The 16616-nt window shown below is 36.3% G+C and overlaps 1 protein-coding gene across 2 annotated transcripts in view; it reads left to right on the top strand.

Moving 5' to 3' along the window:
- The window catches only part of PRKCE (protein kinase C epsilon), a 648280-nt gene that overhangs the window by 424152 nt on the left and 207512 nt on the right, over positions 1–16616 (top strand). For both annotated transcript variants that reach the window (XM_031950425.1, XM_003758303.3), the window contains exons 8-10: positions 2621–2717; positions 7745–7944; positions 10765–10938. In XM_031950425.1, the coding sequence (XP_031806285.1) occupies positions 2621–2717; positions 7745–7944; positions 10765–10938 (471 nt within the window). The remainder of the gene's footprint in view (positions 1–2620; positions 2718–7744; positions 7945–10764; positions 10939–16616) is intronic.

The following is a 16616-nucleotide window of genomic DNA, read 5'->3' on the forward strand; positions in this document are numbered from 1 at the left end:
GAGCACCAGAAAAGCAAGAGAACCCCCGATCTCTTCTTAATTATTAGAGCTTATTTAAAAGGACCATTCATTTCCCAGACAACATGTGGCAGTAGATGCTGCCTGACCTCTTTCCACAGTGACTCTCAAAAATGCTTTGACCTTTGGCTGTGAACGGATCGATACCTTTTGCCTTCCTTTCTAAAACATGTTTTCCAATTTTTCTTTTAAAAAGTATTGTTGCAAAAGCTAAATGGAAAATGCCACTTTTGCTGGGGAATTGCTACATGTTTAACTATGATCTACTCTTTGCAAACTTCTCATTTCAATATCCATCAACAGGAATGGGGCTGGATTGCAGTCCTAAGGAGCAGAAGTCAGAAGTTATTATGTCAGCCAGTATATATTTTTAATCAATTTTTTCAGTTATCAAGCATTTTTCCCTTTCCTCTCACTTTCCCTTCTTCTCTCCCCAACAAAATGAAAAGGAAAAAAAAAGGAAAAAACCTATTGTCACAAATATAAATAATAAAAAAAAAACAAATTTCTATGCTGGTCATATTTAAAACTATGTATTTCATTTCATTCTGTACTGTGATTCTATTATCTCTCTGTCTGGAATTGGTTAACATGTTTCATCATCTTATCTCTGGAATCATGATTGATTATTATAAGAATCAGAATTCTTAAGTATTCAGAATTGTTTATATTTTTCAATGATGATGTCATAGTATCATTTATTGTGTTGATTTTTCTCACTTCACCTCCATCAGTCTGTATGAGACTTCCCATATTTATTTGAAAACCATACCTTTCCTCATTTCTTACAGCACAGGGTCTTCTGTTATATTCATATGTCCTAATTTATTCACCAAGTACCTGAGTTTATAGACTCTCTTTAGTTTTCATTTGCTTACCATCACAAAATGATAAATGAAATTTTTATTTATACAAATTACAAATTAGATATTTACATAAATTGAAATTTATATAAATTAGATAAATATTTTTGTACATATACAATTTTTCCAGGCAGTATATTCTTTGTTTGTATGTGTGTGTGTGTTGCCCAGTGAGGCAACTGGGGGTAAGTGATTTGCCTAAGGTCACACAGCTGATAAGTATTAAATGTCTGAGGTCACATTTGAACTCAGGTCTTCCTGAGGGCTAGTGCACCATCTAGCTGCCCCTCCTGGCAGTATATTCTTAAGGCCACAGTCAGATGAATGTCTAGGATGGAAATAAGAACAAAGTAGAATCTTTCACTAAAGACTTCCTTTTTTCCCCTTTCTTGTGCCAGAAATAATGTAAAAAATAATCTTATTATTGATTAAAATACAGCATAAAAATGACATTAAAAACAGATTTCTGCACAACTCTAGTGCCCCTTCAGGATCTGGGGTTCAGCCAAATATCCTGGGTTATTGTAAGACCTGTTGGAAAGAGACCAGCATGGATCATTTTAGCAGTTGACATCACCAAAAATAAGGGCTTATGGTTATAATATTTTTACCACTTGAATTTCATTGAATGCAAACACCAAAAAATAGTTTAGACTTCTTGTTTCTGTGTTATTTTCAGAATGATTGCCATAATTCAACTTAGCATGAGAAATTAGGGGTGTAAAAAAAAAAAAGTGTCCCTGGAGCACTAGGTAACTTCTCAGCTGTAATTCCTGAGTTTTGACTCCCCAATTGATAGGTCTCTCCTTAGTCCAGTTCTTTGCCAACACAAAATGAACTGCTATAAATATTTTTGTCCATATGGGTCCTCTCCCTCTTTCCTTGATCTCTTTGAGGTATACTGACACACATTATCTGACAATACTTGTGTTATCCTGGGCAGGTCATTTAAGACTCTTGGCGCTCTCGGCAACCTCTTAGAATATAAATTTCAGAGAAGGTACTAACTTGGTTTGGCAGAAGGACTTTGCTCATCCTAAAATTCCCTATATCAATAATTTCACAGGTTTAATTCTTTTCCCTATCCTAAGTACCAACCTCACAAATCTATTATGAGGATTAAATGAATTCCTGGTTTTGAACTATTTTGTAAATTTCTGTATATAAGCTAGCTATTACAGTATAAATAAAAAATCAATAAAATAAAATTATTTTATTTAAATTAAATACATAATTTTGATAAAATTTAAGTAAATTAATAAAAAATTAATAGTACGAAGTTGTATAAAATTATGGCCAAATGAATAAATAGATCATGTTCTAGGAATTCAGAGAGAAGATAGAAATCACTTTTAACCTAGGGAATCTGGGAAGACTTCATAGAGCAAATTGATTTGAAATTGATTTCAAAGGATGTATGGGATCAAAATAATCAGAGAATCATACAAATATCCCTCTCCTTTCCTCTCCTTTCCTCTGTTTTTCCTTTCTTCCCTTTTCTCTCTTTTCTATCCCTCTCTCCTTTCCTCTGTTTCTCCATATCTCTCTGTTTCTCTCTTTGTGTGTTTGTCTATCTCTCTCTCTCCTTAAGGAGAGCGGAAGCCTTTTGAGATCACAGCCTTTAAAGTAAATTATGATTTGGAAAGCATACTGTCTTTTAGCCTCTTGGTTGATTTGGGACCAGAGACCTCCCAGCTAACCACGTGTTTGTCTGTGTGTCTCTGTGTCTATGTTCTCAGCTAATTGCAGGTGCTGAGTCTCAGCAGCCAGTCCCTGGGAGCTCCCCATCTGAAGAAGATCGATCCAAGTCAGCACCCACCTCCCCTTGTGATCAAGGTGAGAAGCTGTAATGTTCTTCCTTCAATTTCACATTGTACTTTTGGGGTCCAGCTTGTTCTAATTCTTTTTTCAAAAAGGTGCTTGCATATAGAGTAGGATCTCAGTAAGTGGTACATTTAATTGAATGTGATTTGAAGACCTAAACCCTATTTCCTCAAACAAAGTAAGCTTCTGAGGAAGATCTCCATATTCCCTTTTCTCATTCAGTCATTCAACAGTGGCACTGAATTATGAAGCCCTTCCTGAGTGACTGTCCTTTTCTAAAGTTTCTCTGTGGCTGTATAGAGAAGCAAAACATCCTCCAGGTTTATGGTCCTATCCTTTCTATCTCTTCTACAGCTGCTTTGCCTGTCTGTAACCTTTCCTCCCACCATCTGTATCCATTTTCCACCAAATTTCCTATGTCTGGGTACCTCCTCATCATCAGACCATCTCGCTTTTTTGTTTTTGGTTTTTTTTTTTCATTGTAACTCTTTATTTTGGAATTAGAATTGGAATAGGCTGAGGATGGAGGGAGGTGGAGAATCACGTGTCTGAGTATCTTCAGCATATATGGTTGTGGGAACCATGTTAGGCTATGATAGGGAGGTTAGGTTCCATCTTGATCTGCTATCAACATTCAGTTTGGAATTTACAGAGGGCCATAGGCTTTATAGCTGGAAGAGATCCTCAGGTTTGCCTCTGACCGAGAACATGAATTCAAGTCTTCTGATTCCATATTCAGTGTTCTTTCATTTCCATTCCACTCTTGTTGTTTGTAAATTCACAAGGACTTGACTTATCCTGAGAAAATATCAGTATGCTATAAGGTTTCAGTAGGCTTGGGATTGTTAAATATTTAAATATATCATAGATGTGACATTTTTTCATTCGTCCAATTAATTCAATCACATGCTTACTGTTGTTGTTTCATGTCACCAGGGCAGTGATGTCATGTTATCCAAACGAATTGGGTTTAAGTGAGGGAGGCCTGTGCAGAGTCACCTGCCTCACTTTCCCCTCCAGAGCCAACTGGGTTCAGTGGCCAGATATAGATCAGGAGGACTAGAGATGGCCCTGGGTGCAGTGGGAGACTTTGACCTCATCAAATTAAGGTCTCAGTTTGGCAATGACAAATCGGTGATTAAGGCTAGGTAAGGAATGAAACAGAGAGTGTACTCTTTTATCTACTCAAAAAATATGTCCATTAGGAGGGGAAGACCCTCAGAGGTTTTAACCAAAACAATTGCTATTGGCATTCAGTCTGAGGCTGTAATGGACAAAACAAAGATCAGGGAAGCTTGGTCAGTCAATGAGAGCCAGATTTGGATTTAAGGCTTGTTCTTTTTTTTTTTTTTTAATAGCCTTTTATTTACAGGATATATGTATGGCTAACTTTACAGCATTAACAATTGCCAAACCTCTTGTTCCAATTTTTCACCTCTTACTCCCCTCCCCCAGATGGCAGAATGACCAGTAGATGTTAAATATATTAAAATATAAATTAGATACACAATAAGTATACATGACCAAATCGTTATTTTGCTGTACAAAAAGAATCAGACTCTGAAATATTGTACAATTAGCTTGTGAAGGAAATCAAAAATGCAGGTGGGCATGAATATGGGGTTTGGGAATTCAATGTAATGGTTTTTAGTCATCTCCCAGAGTTCTTTCTCTGGGCGTAGCTGGTTCAGTTCATTACTGCTCCATTGGAATTGATTTGGTTGATTTCATTGCTGAGGATGGCCAGGTCCATCAGAACTGGTCATCATATAGTATTGTTGTTGAAGTATATAATGATCTCCTGGTCCTGTTCATTTCACTCAGCATCAGTTCGTGTAAGTCTCTCCAGGCCTTTCTGAAATCATCCTGTTGGTCATTTCTTATAGAACAATAATAACATTCATAATACCACATACAATTTATTCAGCCATTCTCCAACTGATGGGCATCCACTCAGTTTCCAGTTTCTAGCCACTACAACGAGGGCTGTAAGGCTTGTTCTTAAGAAAAGAAATCTAGAACCAGACCCCAAGAGATGAAGCTAGCCATATTGCTCAGTGAGGCAGCTCCTTCTCACAGAAGTTGTTGTTTGTCCTTCATTCTTGGAGACAGCCATGACATCAGGGAAGTGATGCTGTGACATGCAAGTGAATTGGATTTGAGTGAGTGAAGGCTGGGCAAGGTCACCTGCTTCACTTTGTTCTCCAAAATTACCAGGTTCATTTATTTTTTATTTATCTTTTTATCTATCTATCTATTTTTGACTAGGTAAAAAGGCCATTTTTGCCTCATTTCTTTCTTACTTAACTTTAATCGTTGAATGGACAGTAAAGATCCATTAAAGACCTTAGCTAATAAAGACCAAGACTATTGTGTAGCAAGAACAGAGTTGAAAACTGGAAGCTCTAGAAGTCTAGATGAGATACTGGCCCTGCCCTCATAGTGCTTAAGGGAAATATTTGCTTTTTCTCAATAATATTACAATAACATTCACCTTTTGTCTTTTCAAATCACTGTCCTTTATTTCTTGTTAGTCTGTGAAATAAGTAGGGCCAATGGTTCATTGCTGTTCCACTATACAGATCAGGACACTAGAGTCCATATAGCGGAAGGGACTTAAGAGTCATACATTGAGCAAAAGTGAGAATGTAGCCTAGCCTCAAGATAGATCCTATGGATGTGATTATTTATATTTATATTATTTATAACCTTACCTTACCTTCACTTCTAATGAGAAACTAATTTCAATTTGCTAACCAAAAGGAAACAAATTAGTTCTTCCTTCAGTGCTGGAGAATACCAGGAAATAAGGTCTTGGAAGACTGAAGATAATTTTTAATTTAATAAATACTATACCTGGGGCTTTGGAATGAATGAGTGATCTCTGGGACGATGTGGATGTTATCATATGACTTTTATAAGGTATCCCCAAGAGAAGCCTCAGGGTATATTGGAAAGATGGCACAATTTAGTCAGAAGACTTGGGTTGAGAAAGTTGCTCTGCTGCTTGCTAACCCTGGGACTATCAACATATTACTTCATCTCTATAAATAAAGAGGTTGGACCAGTTCTTAGGGTTTTTTTTAATGTTATGGATGCTTTTGGCAATCTAATAAAACATAAAGACTCCTTAGAAAAATGTCCCCAAATACATAAAATAATGTACATAATATTATAAAGGAAATCTGCCATTTTGAAATATAGTTATCAAAAAAAAAATTTAAAGGAAGTTCACAAACCTTCAGGTTAAGAACTTCTGGGACAGGTAATTTCTAAGGTCCCTCTCAACTTTCTGTGAGTTGAATTAATGAATGCGTTCCTGGAACCAATCTATGGTTTTATTTTTAAAAAATCATTTATAATCATAAGGGAGTGTTTTGGATAGGTAAGAATTAGGAGACATGATTGTGAGGACTGGGCTGGTTTACTATATGACTTTGGACGAGATACTTTGGTTCTCAGGTTCACTTTTCTCATCTGTCAAGTGAAGATATTCATATCTACCTGGTCAAGGTGAAGATAGAGAGGAAAAATAGAATTGAATAATAAAAAAGTAGTAATTTACATGCCAGTCATTATTAATCTCATGCCTTATCCTAAATTAATGAAATGTCACCTTCCAAAAGCTATTCAGGCTTCAGCATTTAACACTGAGCTTGTTCCGTGTGTTCTCTGGGAGATTTTCTTTGTGAGACTTGCTTTTGTGTGACAGTAAGAAGAGGTTAACTCAGATTCCTTTGGAGACAGGAAGACTATCACTTTAATGAGAAACATTCTTTTGTCCTCAATCCCACATACCAAGGGTATCAGAAGCATCATGGTTTAGTGGAAGAGTCTTGGGTTTGAAGCTGAGCTGAATCACTTAGAGCTGTGTAACTGCAAAAGTCACACCTTCTTTGGGCTTCAGTTTCCTCATCTTTAAAATGGAGACATTGGCTGAGATCTCTAAGGTCTCTTCTAGCGCTTACATTTTGTGACCTATACTTACAGAACCAATCTCTGTGTTTTAATGTATTCATGTAGGTATATTCTGATTTCTTCAATAGACCCTGATGATTTCCAAACCAGCAGGATAAATTCTAGGGGAAAAGCAAGCAAACGATTTTTTTATCTATTCATTTAGACCTTTGGATGAAAAGCCACAGATCCTTTCATCTGAGGGATGTCTTGAAGAAATAAAACCTTATCTTGATTCCAAAGAGTTAATAATTCTATCTACCCCATCCAGTAATCCTATTTATTCATAGATATATTTTGAAATCAGATTATGCTGAAGATGTCCATTTCTGCACAGTCTAGTGTGTGCCTTTAGTTAATGAGTAGCTAATGATAAAGCTTCTTCAAATAGAAAAGGTCAAAGGATTAACTAGTGTTATCACACACATATAATACACGTCATATATTCTAACAGAGAGAGAGACAATTTGTTCTTGCAAAATCTTCTAAATGTGTGGAAGGATTCCTACCGTGTCTGAGATAATCTTCCATATGTCCAAACATACTTGGGGAGGATTCTATTGTTTGTTAATCATAAGTCATTGCTCATCTTCCAGAGAAGTCCTTATTGTTAAATAAGTAATTAGGGCAAATTCAGGAATAGAGCAAAACAAAGTTATTGAGATGATACCTCTTTAAGAATAGGAATATCAGCTGTAATTTGCTGTTCTTAGTAATCATGGTCATTCTTGTCACTGATCCTAGAATAGGATCTGCTAAGCTTGTTACTTTGGGATTGTCACAAGGCTCTGAGGTCTACCTGGAGGCTCATCACCTGAAGGCTCTTCCTATAGAGGGTACCAAGCGAGGTTCTCTAAGAAATGTGATACTGTCCAATGTCCCTGTGCATTGTGAATCTAGGGTCTAAATAAATCAACAAGTAGAACACTGTAGGTCTATGGCAAGGTTTGAGGCAAGAGTAAGAAAGGAGATCTGGAGAATGGAGGAGGAAGGAAGGAAAGGAAAAAGCTTGAACATTAGAAGGAAAAGGAGGACAGTGGGATTCTCTGCTTAATTCCATGATTTTTTACCCTTGTTCTCAGAAATCAAAGAACTTGAAAACAACATTAGAAAGGCCTTGTCATTTGACAACCGAGGGGAGGAACACCGGGCGGCATCATCAACAGATGGTCAACTGGCCAGCCCTGGAGAGAATGGCGAGGTCCGACAGAGCCAGACGAAGCGGATGGGCCTGGAAGAGTTCAACTTCATCAAGGTGTTAGGCAAAGGAAGCTTTGGGAAGGTATGTGGTGTCAGTGATTCCTATGAGTTTGTTTAACCAGGGGTTCAATTTAATTCAACAAGCATTTATTAGGGACTCACTGCATTCAAGGCATTATTGCCTCATTTATATTCTCTAATGTTGGGTTACCTGAGTTCAAATAGGTCCTGTGAAGTTTCCTTCCTATTATAGCCAGCTGGATAATCTTAGTCACATCATGTAAACTAATCTGCAAAATGAGGAATTAATACTTTTCTTCTTTTAACCCTTAGAGGTTTTTTTGGTTTTGTGTCTGTCTATTTTAATAATGGCCAAATGAGATAAATGATATAAAAATATCTTGGAAAGTTAAAGAATGTGTGTGTATGGAGAGACAGGCAGAGAGAGAGAGATAAAGAGAAAATATATATATTTGTATATATACACACACAGATATATTCTGGTCTTTTCTCCTTTTTTTTCCTTCACCAATATCTCTTCATCCTTTCTTATCTTCTGTTCCTCCTCTTTTTTGTTTAGTCTGAGATCTTGCTTTTTTAATTCATTACAAAATTTCTTAAAATGTATTCTATGAATTATGATTATCTTTTAAAAGTGGGTCTACCTGACAAGCCTAAATCAATGTCAGCTTCATTTTGTCTACATCAGAGCATATGTATCACCCATTTCCCCCTTCTTTCTATGTCGAGTCCTGGCCTGATTACTGTGTGAACCATGTTACAAAGTGAGATCCCTTTCTTGTGTGAGCTTGTGGTTTAAAGTAAATCAAAAACAATCGAGTTTATAAGGGAAATAGAGTCTGCTGTACACCTTCAACACTGCTCTCTGCATACTAGGAATACTAATAATCCAAAGGTCTTAAAGGAAGGAGAGGAATAGTGTTCATGTGTTGGGTAGATAATCTGTGGTGGATTAATGGAAAGACATGAACAAGAATCCTGTGAGCATGTGGAAGGATTGTGATTTGCAGTAGGGGAAGGATTGCTCACAGGGATGAGACCATGGGTCCATCCAAAGCAATAAACCAGTGTCCTCAGCTTAGACCAAATATGTAAACTCAAGAATAGGTGATATAGATTCAGTGTCTCATTTGTATAATGTGTATTATAACATATGTGATAATATGTCATTCTTCAAGAAAATACTATAATATAAAGACACACATATGTGTGTGTGTATCTCCATAGAGAAATGAATAGATAATAATTATTTTAGATGGAAGGTAGGAAGGGTGCAGGAAGATGAGAAATAGAGAATTTGGACTCCAACCCTTGACCTCCTCCATAACTCAACACCTGGACTTAATCTGAGGTCATCACGCATCTCTCTGAAACAAGAATTGCACAGGGAGTTAATGGGAGTTGACCATTCAGAAATCTAAAGAGCAAAGACACTGAAGCTCTGGAGACAAGCAGACTAGCCTTGGAAGATCAAGAGGAAACATGTCACGGCAAGCCCTGGACACTTGAAAGTTTTACTATGTAGGTCAGCTGACTTCTTGACATATGGCCCTGTTCCATGTCTTTCCCATTGACCAACTCAAAGAGAACGAATGTGTACAATTGCTCCAGGGTATTTGGAATTATTTTTTCCAGGTCCTTTACCTCCCTCTATCTGATCCTTAAATCTTAGGGGCAGGGCCAGAATGATAATTCCTACAGTTGCTACATTCTCTTAATTTATTTATTCTTTTTTTTTTTTTCATTCTTTAAACAAACTAAAAAAGACTTGGACCAAAGTTCTGGGGCCATGTGAGAATTTTGCTAGAAATTGGACTTCCTCATTCTAAGCATGTGATACCAACATTATAGGAGGAAAATTAAACAATTCAAGGTTTCCATATAGTAAGGACAGAATGTGTATGATAACCAGTCTATCTCCTATATTTTATTTATTTTTAATTTTTTTATTAAAGCTTTTTATTTTCAAAACATATACATGGATAATTTTTCAACATTAACCCTTGCAAAATCTTGTGTTCCAATTTTACCTCCCCTTTCCTCATCCCTTCTCCTAGATGGCAAATAATCCAATATATGTTAAACATGGTAGAAATATGTTAAACCTAATATAGGCATACATATTTATACAAGTATCTTGCTGCACAAGAAAAATCAAATCAAACAGGGGAAAAAAATGAGAAAATAAAATGCAAGCAAACAACAAAAGGAGTGAAAATTCTGTGTTGTGAACCACATTCAGTTCCCACAGTCCTCTCTCTGGGTGTAGATGACTCTCTTCATAACAAGATCATTGGAACTTATCCCCTGTATTTTTAGAGGAAAAAACACAGTTCAAGTTGAAACCAATTTTAAAGAATGTGGGTTTTATGTAAGTGATCAAAGTGTCTTTAGGCAAGCATCATGGATTCCTTAATTAGTTTTAAAGTTCTTGGATTCAGTTGGATAATAGCCATGGAATTTCATGATTCAAATGTGAATAAAAAGAACCTCTTCTACCTGCTATATAAAAGTTTGTATGGTGTATACCTGCTATATAAAAGGGGGGAAAAGGCTAGATTTGGAGGCTTGGATTCAAATCCTGATACTCACTAGCTGTTCGAATCTTTTTGTGTGTTTGTTTTCTTTTCTGTCAAATGGAGAAAATAATCTTTGGATTACCATTTTTCATGATTGTTGTGAAGAAAGTGTTTTGTAAAAATTCTGGTGCTATATAAATGAGAATTAAATAAATAAAATCAGTATGATTAATTTTTGCTTATATGATAAAACATTGTTTATTTATAAAGAAATATAGTCACATATCATTGGCTGATATGGGTTTTTATCTGGGGATCTGGATGTAGAAATGCTTTAATAGAAATATTTTGCTTGGTTTCAGGTCATGCTAGCTGAACTCAAGGGCAAAGATGAGGTATATGCTGTGAAGGTCTTAAAGAAAGATGTCATTCTTCAAGATGATGATGTAGATTGCACAATGACAGAAAAGAGGATTTTAGCTCTAGCACGAAAACACCCCTACCTAACACAACTCTACTGCTGCTTCCAGACTAAGGTAGGGTCAGCAAGCTTTATGACCATCTTCTTAGAGAGGGTGGGACACCAGAATGGTGAATTTCAGGTGAAAAAGCATTTAAAGTATCACTGTACTCTGTCTATAAAGAATTTATAAAAATGGTGGGTTACTTCCTTGAAATGACCAGTGTAACCTTGGAAATAATTTTTCTTTAAAAGCAGAGTTGGTCCAATTAGCTGTATGGAAATGAAGGGATCCTGGCAACAGTTAAACTCCCTTGTGGTAGAACTGGGCCATGCCATGTGGCCGAACTCCTGGTCTAATGGAAGGGACACTGGGCTAGGATGCAAATGACCTCGGATCCAGTCCCAGTCCTGCTGCTTGCTTACTTTGGGATTTCAGAGAAGTTCATGAGCCTCCTTGGGATACAGTTTCTTCACTAGTCTGGCAAAAATGTCATTAAACCTACCAGAGCCATTTCCTCAGAGGAAAATTTCTAATGAGGAATGGTCATAGAAGTGAAAACGTTTTATAAATTATAATACTAATGCATTATAATTGAAGCATTATACAATGCTATAACATACTGGAGGTACCAGAAGATGGCAGTAAAGAAGCAAAGATATTATGGACTGATTGGCCATGAAAGATGTAATAGAAAATGAAAATTTCAAGCTTGTAAAACTTTTTTTTCTATTCAGCTCAAGAGTGAGTTTGAAATTTGGTAAATAGTGGGGAAAGTACTAAATTGGGTTGTATGACTTTGACTAACTCCTTAGTGTTCATTTTCTTTGTCTGCAAAAGAGTGGGAGATATAGTTCATATTAATTGAGGCTCATCCCCCATATGTCTCTGGTGAGAAGAATGAATAAATAGGGGTGGGTAGGGGAAATAACTACAATCATGGCAGCAAGAACTTTCTAACTCTGGTGTGCCTGTGTGCAGTTGGAAATTTGTTTTGAATATAGAATTGTGTCAGATGCCTCTAATTGTACTTATGAAAGCAAAGAAGCAAAAGGAACATGGAGATTAAGGGACTTTTTTCTGCTCCCCTGTGTATTGCCCTTACCCACTTTGTTGTGACTTCTGTGGTAGATTTCTACTGTCCTTTTACAACCACTGCTCACCTTTCCAATGTTATGGTAAACCATCTTTCCACCACCCATTTCATACTAGCAGTAGACCACAGAGTACAGATGGACTTCACATAAGACACACGGTCTTGAAAAGTTGCAAGCAATAACATTCTTGTAAAGTGAATCATTTTTTGAAATTCACTGCGTATACAGCATACTTTATACTTAGCTTAAAAGTCTAAAGAAAATTAAAAGAACCTCATGATGAATCCTTTTATAAAGCAAATTATCACCATATAATTAATCCCTTTTTTGGTAAATATGAATTTTCTTATATCAGTCGGTCAGCAACGGAGTAGAAAGAACAGAAGATTTGGAGCTGCAGGAGACAGTGTGATAGGAGAAAAGGCATTGGGTTTGAAATCCAAAGACTAAGATGTGGATTCCGATTTCAACTCTGCTGTTTACTGTCTGTTTGACTTTAGGCAAATTATTTATCCAAACTAGATATCAGTTTCCTCCTTTGTGAACAGAAAGGGTTGATTTGAAAGCTTCTCAGTACCTTTTAGCTTTGGGTCTTATGATGCTGTTTGCTGAGTTCCTGCTTTTTGTCCAATACTGAGATTTTAAGGGAAAAAGACTAAAAGAAGTCTTTTCCATTGAACATATAGTCTAGGACAGAGGTATCATACAATACTCCCCAGTACCAGGCCTAAATCAGATTAAAATGTAATTGGGAAATGTTTAACAAAATGACAGAAAACACAGTCTAATATAGATAATGCTAATTTCTGATTTTTCTAAGTCAGGAGGCTGCATTCAGGGTTTTGAGTTTGACATCACTCCTCTAAGGGACTGAGGAGATAAAAAAACAACAACAACAACATAAATGTCACCTAGGTGATATAATGCATAAAGTTCTGGGTCTGGAGTCAAGAAGATTTGAGTACAAATCCAGTTTAGACCCTTAGGGCAAATCATCTATTTGCCTTTGTTTGCCTCATCTTCCTCATCTGTAAAATGGGGAGAACAATAGTACCTTTGTCACAGGGTTATTGTGAAAATCAAAAGAGAAATAATTGTAAAGTACTTAGTACAGTGTCTGGCACATTGTAAATTCTACATAAATGTTAACTATTGTTATTATTATTAGATGGAATAGGTAAGTCCCAGCAGGAAGCCCTCCTGAACATTCTGTGAATTCTTTAAACTTCATGAAGTCCTTATGAAATTTTTGTTCTGTTACTGATTCACATTAGTTCCAGCAACTAAATGTATACCTTTAACTCATTTTGAGTTGATTAGATTTAAACAAAAGATCCAAGAGGTTCAACAGAAATGAGAAATAATCTGAGTCATTTCTACAGAAAGACAGCTTGGTATCCATGGGCCTCTTCAGGGAACCACATGATTCTAGGAATGACAGAAAACAGAGACAGGAATGGGACAGTAAGAAGCTTCTGGGCCAAGCTGGGATAGGTAAGAATATGAGCATAAGAACTGGACCAGTGGCAGTGGCAGAGAATTCTCTGGACCAAGCCAAAGACTGGGTTCAAGCCAGGACCTGTGAGCATCAGAAGTAGCAGATGATGGATGAGGAGCATCCCTGAACTTCTCCCATCAGTGGTATTGTGAGTCATATGGACCGTGAAGGTCTAGTAGCTGTGGTGATGACAGTGGAGGACTAGAGTAATTACCTGTTGGGAGAAGGGTTTTAAATATTCTTGGGTTAGAGCTTTAACTTTGGAGAAATGGACATGTCCACCATAACGGACAGTTAGTTGATCTTTTCTTGTTGGGTTTTTAGGGTAGTATTCTAAGTTGGCTGAGTTGGATAGATCCTGGAGAAAGGGGGGAAGAGAGAGGGAGGAAGAAAAGGAGGGAAGGAAGAAAGAAGATGTCCTCACTATTTATGGACTCAGTTGCATATTTTAGTCATGTGAAATAAATTATATTCTATATTTGGTGTTAAGTTTAGGCTGGCTCTTGAAGGGGAACTTAGAGTAATAGCCAGATTCTGATATTCTCTCTTAGAGGAGTCAAACTTGAGCCATGTTTTTCTTTTTTTTTTTTTAATTTCCCCCCAGTTACATGTAAAACAACTTTATTTTTTTGCTATACATATTTCTACATGAATCATATTGGGAGAGAAAAATCAGAACAAAAGGGAAAAAAAGACACACAAAAAAACCCAAAAAAACCAGGAGAAAAAATGAACAGAACATGTGTTGATTTACATTGAGTAATATAATACTAGCTCTCTCTCTAAATGTGAATGATGTTTTCCATCCAAAGTTTATTGAGATTGCCTTGGATTATTGAACTGCTGAGAAGAATCAAGTCTATCTTAATTGATCATCACATAGTCTTGTTGTTGCTGTATATAATGTTTTTCTGCTTCTGCTTGTTTCACTCAGTACCAATTCATGTACATTTTTCCAGGTCTTTCTAAAATCAGCCTGTTCATCATTTTTTATTAGAACAATGATATTCCATTATTTTCATATTAGCATCTTATTCAGCCATTCCCCAGTTGGTGGGCATCTGCTCATTTTCCAATACTATGAGCCATTTTTTGATGGTACCAAGGGCTACATGGGTATGGACAAACATGAATTGAATTCTGATATTCCATGGGAAAATCTAGATAGGGGCTTAAGCTAAAGAGGTTTGTTGGTCCTGGAGGTATTCCAGATTTATATTTCTTCTTCTACTTGGAAAATTTATCTTATCTTCATTTGTTTAAATTCTTCCTTTCCTGCAAGCAACAGAACAGGAACCACCTCCATAGTTAAATCTCTCTTAACTAATAACCTGATAATCCTAAATTTAGGATTCCCTGACTGAAAATTATCTCCATAACAATCATATTTTATTGCAATGTTTTGCTTGAATTTTCCCTAGGCCTTTATCCTTTCTGCTTTATAGCATATTTGTTTCATATATAGAGTATATACTAGATAGTGGGCTTCTTGAGGGGGAGAACTGTGTATTGGTTCATTTTTGTGTGTGTGTGTGTCTGAGGGCTGGCTTAGTCCCTTTCATATAATAATGTGTAAATATTTTAAAAAATTGAATCCCTGTTGTTATTGTGTCATTTCAATCATATATGACTCTTTGTGATCTCATATGGAGTTTTCTTGGCAAATATATTGGAATGGTTTCCATTTCCTTCTCTAGCTCATTTTACAGATGAATAAACAGAGGTAAGCAGCCCAGGATCACACAGCTAATAATTGTCAGAGACTGGATTTTAATTCAAGTTTTCCTGATTCCAGGCCTTGCACTCTAACCACTGCACTAACTTTAGTTGTGCACTAATGTAAATGCACTACATTTACATTTACAAAAATGACACTTAAAAGGCATTCATTTTCAAATATTTGAAGCATTGTCCTGAATTTGTAAAGGGATTTAGGTTTTTTTATTTTTTTATTTTATTTTAAAGTTTTCTTTATTCCACAAGTTAGAACATTAATATGGTGATGGAAAGAACATTAGACCTAGGATCAAAAGCCCTGGGATCAAAGCCTGGTTCTGCATAAATGTTCTGCCTATGCAATAATAAGTCACATCAGTTCTCTGAACCTGATTTGTAAAATAGGAGTATTGATAGTTAAATATGCATTTGTAAATGATCCTCACAGGGTTATGAGGAAGACACACAAAAATGGGAGTTTTGTTATTCTGATCATGAGAAGAAGTGTGACAGATATTTAGTGAGCCTGAAAAACAGTCACTGAGGGATTCAAGGTGAAACTGGATAATTCCTTCTTGGAGGTACTTTAGAAAGATGAATTTGTGCCTTAGATCCTCACAAAATTGGTTAGATGGCTCTTGAACTGACTTCTAACTCCCATTAGAGTTAGAACTTTTTGACTATATAGAACTTTTAGAGTATATAGAACCAAGGGTTCAGTAGTATAGTTCAAATATTTAATAATCCGTAACTTTACAGGGTGTGGAATGAGACATATTTTGGACATGACCAATGTGGGAATATGCTTTATGCATATGTGTTACAAGATTTTGGTGTTTTTTTTTTTCCTTTCCTTTCCTTTTCTTTTCTTCCCTTTTTTTTTTTTTTTTTTGGAAGTTGGGAGTGGTTGGAGGGAGAGGAGAAATTTTTGTTAACTGAAAAAATAAAATTTAATGTAAAAAGCTTTTAAAGATACTAAAGGAGCTAAGAAAAAAGTGTCTTGGGCAGTGAGTGAGAGTTCAGTCAGAGAAGACTTCATGAAGGTGGACCTTGGGGTTAAGGCCTTGAAGAATGAATGAGATTTGTACAAAGAAGATGAAATGGGGAGACTTTCTAACACGAATAAGGTGGGGGGGGGAGGGAGGAGAAGACCTTATTCTCCTGCTACATCTCATTACTCTTGGACTTACTTTTCCTCTGCCAAGTATGTACTTTTCCCACCATGAACTTGGTTTTGACTTGGATGCTGTCATCTCATTAAGGAAAGCAAACATTTGCTTTCAATCCTATTAAGATTTCTTTCACTCTTGTTTGTTTATCATACACAAGGTAATAATGATGTTAAGTGCAGATTTGATTATTTGAGGGGGATTATTTTATTTAGAAATGTAGGAATAAATGTCACCTAGGAAAACATTTCTTTGAGAATTCTCCTCCCCATT

The sequence above is a fragment of the Sarcophilus harrisii genome, chromosome 2 (genome assembly GCF_902635505.1).
Source record: "Sarcophilus harrisii chromosome 2, mSarHar1.11, whole genome shotgun sequence".
Taxonomy (NCBI): Eukaryota; Metazoa; Chordata; class Mammalia; order Dasyuromorphia; family Dasyuridae; genus Sarcophilus; species Sarcophilus harrisii.